The sequence below is a fragment of the Limulus polyphemus genome, unplaced genomic scaffold (genome assembly GCF_000517525.1).
Source record: "Limulus polyphemus unplaced genomic scaffold, Limulus_polyphemus-2.1.2 Scaffold1669, whole genome shotgun sequence".
NCBI lineage: Eukaryota > Metazoa > Arthropoda > Merostomata > Xiphosura > Limulidae > Limulus > Limulus polyphemus.
Window position 1 is genome coordinate 170,318 of NW_013667279.1, and position 4,980 is coordinate 175,297.

Genomic DNA, 4,980 nt, shown 5'->3' on the forward strand with positions numbered 1-4,980 from the left:
CTCCTTTTTTTTAATATCTAATATTTTTACATGCTGCAAGTGAGAGAACCTGTTGTTAAAATATTTGAATCCCACCACTGCATGCATTTTCTATATTACTATTTTAATGTAGTATTATTTGAAACTAGCTGGAGTACCTATCCTCTGGAGGGAAGTTATGTCAATTCATGATTAATGAAAGGTTATCTTAGGACATGAAAAGTTGCTCCCCTTATATATGTAATTGTAAATTGTAAAAAATGCAAAAGCCTATAAAGACTGCAAAAACACCAAATGTAAAACCACAAATTTTCATGTATCTCCGCATGGACCCAACAAACCTTCATGTCAAATTTGGTGAAGATCTATCAACAGGGTGCAAAATAGTGGCAAAAAAAAGCAAAAATGCCCATAAAAACCACAAAACTGAAAATGTTAATGTATATCCCCATGAACCCAATGAACCTCCATACCAGATTTGATGAAGATCCATCCACAGGAAGTGAGATAGTGGTAAAAAACGAGAAAATGACCATAAAAACTGCAAAACTGAAGATTTGTATGTACCCCCATATGGACCTAATGATCCTCCATACTAATTTTGGTGAAGATCCATCCACACCCTGCAAAATAGTTACATGGACATACAACAGACAGTACTATTATATTTATAGAGATTTATCAGTTATTCTGTGTGTGTGTGTGTGTGTGTAGTTTCCCATAACAGATGGTCAAGAAATTTGTTAAGTTGATTTCTTTCTAACTACCTTTATCATTCTCTGAAAATAACACAATGGGCTATGTTTGTAATGCTGCACTTTGTGCAAGGATGTCAAAAGCAATGCAGCTGACCAGCAGTAGCATAGGTGGTGCTCACATCCTGAGAACATAATATTATAGCATTTGGTATGTAATACTGTTTCTCTTAAGCCCTCAGTTTGGTAAACGAAGTATAACTTTTTTTTGTTCATAATAAAACTCTTCTAATGTTTAACCTGTACTGTTAACTAGTTCTTAATAAACCTCTTTATAAGTTGTTAGAAGAGCTTATAAAAACAACTATCTAATGTAGGTACTGTCCTTCATCCAGTAAATGTTATTTTTATTCTTTTTTTTGAGTCTAAATAAAGATTTGTTGTCATTGTGTGTTTTACTTTGTGTCTTTCCTTATCTCACTCAGTCGAAATCAGAAAATTTAGAATTACTTTCTAATGAATATCTTCTTCAATCTCCTGTTATTTTGCAAACCTATCTCACTGTTCTAAGAGAATTTAGTTTCACCTGAAAATACCACAGTATTAGAAAATTATGCGTTAATAAAACTTAATGTTTGAATCAATAATTTAAAAAATCTTCTTCAGAGTTTTCTATCTTATGTGATTGATGCCAGAAATAATTCATATTTCTTAGATATTAAATATAAGGGTCTTTTAAATAGGCAAAAAAAGAAACTACTATTGAATTCAGATATAATCTTCTTTACTTAATATATTCCAAGTGATTATAAAAGCATTTGAATCCACATTCTTTCTGGCAAACCTGTGGATTATATTTTGTCATGTGACATAAATTAACTTTACTTTGGCTTGGATGTTAATTATTTGATTGAATATTTTACTTCATGTTTTAGAAAAATAGAACATACCTTTCCCTTATACCACTTTTTTATATAATTTTTTCAGTTTGAAGAATTTTCTATTACCAATATTATATATATAGTTTATTTTGAAGCTCATTACATTCTTCATAGGGGATAAAATTGAATCACACCCCAAAGTAGGCCCGGGATGGCTAGGGCACTTATCTCACAATCTGAGGGTTGTGGGTTTGAATCCCCATCCCATCAAAATATGCTCGCACTTTCACCCGTGGAGGCATTATAAGGTGATGGTCAATCCCACTATTCATTGGTAAAAGAGTAGCCCAAGAGTTGGCAGTGGGTGGTGATGACTAGGTGCCTTCCCTCTAGTCTTTCACTGCTAAATTAGGGATGGCTAGCACAGATAGCCCTTCTGTAGCTTTGTGCAAAATTCAAACCAAACCACACCCCAGTGGTGATGTCAACCTGATCAGTTTGTTTCTTTGTGCTGTCATATTTTTTGATATGTTGAAATTACCATACTGAGGTATAGTTTTTCTGTTCAATCTTGTCATGTAGACATTGCTATGTTTTTTACACTGTGTAGTAGTCAAATACTTTAGATGTTCTACTTTTGGAGTAATGATGTATACAACCTGAATTAATGATAATTTACTTGCTATACAACTTTCTCCTGTAGGGGACATATTTACTTATGTATATGTATAGGTAGAGTTTTTTATATCAAGCCACTTATCTGATGTCAAATAAAGACAAGTAGCTTAAGAGATTGAAATATGAAAGTATGCTCAGGTATTCTGTTTGCATCAAAAAGGCTTTAATATTGATATTAATAGCTACTATATCAAACTAAAAAGCTGCCATGTGGGAGTATACTATACAAATTGTTGTGTGACTTCAACAAACACTCAAAACAAAGTAGTTGGTGAGTGCATTTTCTGTCTCGGTACTTTGTAGATTTTCTAAAATGATTAGAAAAAAAAGTCATATCATAAGGAACAGACAGAAGCACTTTTGTTTACATTTCCATAATAAATTATCTTTAAATGGAATATATTCTCAAATTTAAACTGAGGCTTCATTTCTACTTGGTCCCTGACATAAACAGCATGTTCACTCTTTGACAGCATAAAGTTAAAAATGTGTATGTTCTTCTAAGCACAGTAACAATACATAAATGCTTAAAGACAGCGATATTTCATTGTGATATATAAATTTAGTGGCCTTTAGACTGTTTAAGCAAGTACTTTTATCAACTTGTCTTCTAGTGAATCTTGTTCTCACTTATGTTACTAAAGGTTAATCTCCTTGGTCCCCTACCTCTAGCTCCTACCCTGTAGCTGAAGTTGGTAACACTAATCCTGTTGACTCACCATCCTCAAGTATGAGTGTTTTTGACTCTCCTGAACATCCTGTATGTCACCCACTAATTTCCTCATCCAACGACATTTGCAGTACCTATGATCCAAGTTTGGATGGAGATGCTGTAGCTTATCTACCTTACAGATATTCTTTTCAAACTCCACCATTCCGGTCCACACGTATCCAGCAACCCCGCCAGCCTTCTACTGTAATAACTAGTCTCAGTTGCTCAAGTACAGAAAGTGTTGACTCCTTTCCTAACATCATGATGCCAACCATCAGACCTTCCCTTGCTGCTGAGTAAGTTGTTTTTAATCAATAAAAGCTTAAGAACGTTTTTTATTATAACCATTACTTTCTTTATTGAAATGTATTGAAATTTAATCCTATAGAAAAATATCAGTGATATGATTACAGATGTGGATTAATATACTTTGTTAAATTTTTGAATGCTTTAAAGATAATTCAGCAATGAAAATAGAAATTTATTAGACAACACGAACAAGGTAATCATGGAAATGTATCTTACCCTTGTATAGATACTACACATGTGGCATAGAGTTTATAAATGAAGCAAATGAAGCTTCAAGATACACAGAGTTTACAGGTCGAGTTTGTACATAAATAAGTATTGCTAGCTTAATAATTACCAGAAACTGATGATAAGGTTAGTGGTAGTTAGTAGTACTATATATCTGCAGAATTGATGAAAAAAATAGACAACTGTATGTTTCACAAGTACTGATTTGTGAAACATGCAATTGTCTTTGTTTTTTACCTAAATTCTGTAATTGTGGAGTTTCACCAAGTACTGATGGTTTCAAATATCAGTTATATACAGAAAGTCTTAACAAAAGGAAAAATCATTCATACAATGCATAGTATGTATAACCTCTCTATTTATCATAAATATTACAAGAAATGTAATGTGTAAAGGTAACTTGCAGGTTTTGATTTGTGGAAGTATACTTTATCTGCTCTTGGAACAAGAGGTTTTCTGATCATTTGTAATAAAACCAAGTAATTTTATAAACTTTTCTTTTTATCAACCAAAGTAAATGTGTAAATGTTAAGTTATAAAAATGAGCATAGTTGATGAATATGTCCTTTATAATTGCAAAGATATATAACAGGTATTTTACTTTGATAGCATATCATACTTTGATATTTTATTTTTGTATGTGTTTTACAAAAAATTTTGTAGTCTTTCCAGTGTAATTAAACTAACCTATGTTTGTGTGTTCTTGTATTCTGTCTTACTACTAGCTATTCCGTAGAGGACTCTGATGAGCAGTTAGGTCCTAAACCTCCTACCCCTCCCCCACGAAAGTTCCTTAGAAGGGGTATAGGTAGAGATGGTAGTTTCCGTCCGTCTTGTCTCCGCAAGCAGGATAGTAACGAACATCCCATTAGCACTGACTGTGGACCTGAAGATCATCATCAGCAGAATGGATACAATGACAAAAGTTCCTTAAATCATGTGGCAGCTTATCTTAGGCATGCTCAGCTTCCTGCCATGGCAGTGGCAGGACTTGCCTATGATGGTGACATACACCAATCGACTGATCAACAGAATGACAAAGGGCATCGTGAAGATGGAAAACCTTACTACTTTTTAACTCACAAATCTACCTATTGTGGTAATTTTGCTTTGTTGTATTATTTAGGAATAATTATCCTCATCTATAAGTACATCTTTTGTAAAATAAATTGTGTTGAAGGAGCATTATATATATTTATGTGTGAAAGTTTGTCAGACTTTTGTATTCTTTCAACATGAAAGAGTGTTTGCAAGAGACTGTCTGTAACTATGCCTAGTACTCACGTTTGTGTACTTTTCATAGTATAGGTTATTATTTTGAGTACAAATATAACTATACAAAAGAAAACACAGGAGTGTTAGATAACTTGTTAATTCATTAAATGTTTGATAGAAATTCATATATAATCACTCATTAGATAAAAATTATAGTGTACAAAGAAAGTTCTTACTTTTCCACATCAATTTACCGAAAAAAAGACGTCCACTGGTCTCCTTA

The 4,980-nt window shown here is 32.9% G+C and overlaps 1 protein-coding gene across 4 annotated transcripts in view; it reads left to right on the forward strand.

The window, feature by feature from the left end:
- The window catches only part of LOC106464499 (muscle calcium channel subunit alpha-1-like), a 137,996-nt gene that overhangs the window by 128,626 nt on the left and 4,390 nt on the right, over window positions 1-4,980 (forward strand). For all 4 annotated transcript variants that reach the window (XR_002611763.1, XM_022392237.1, XM_022392235.1 and 1 more), the window contains exons 43-44: window positions 2,906-3,241; window positions 4,208-4,581. Coding sequence is in view for 3 of the 4 variants with exons in the window: in XM_022392237.1 (XP_022247945.1) it covers window positions 2,906-3,241; window positions 4,208-4,581 (710 nt within the window). In the remaining variant the exon portion in view is untranslated. The remainder of the gene's footprint in view (window positions 1-2,905; window positions 3,242-4,207; window positions 4,582-4,980) is intronic.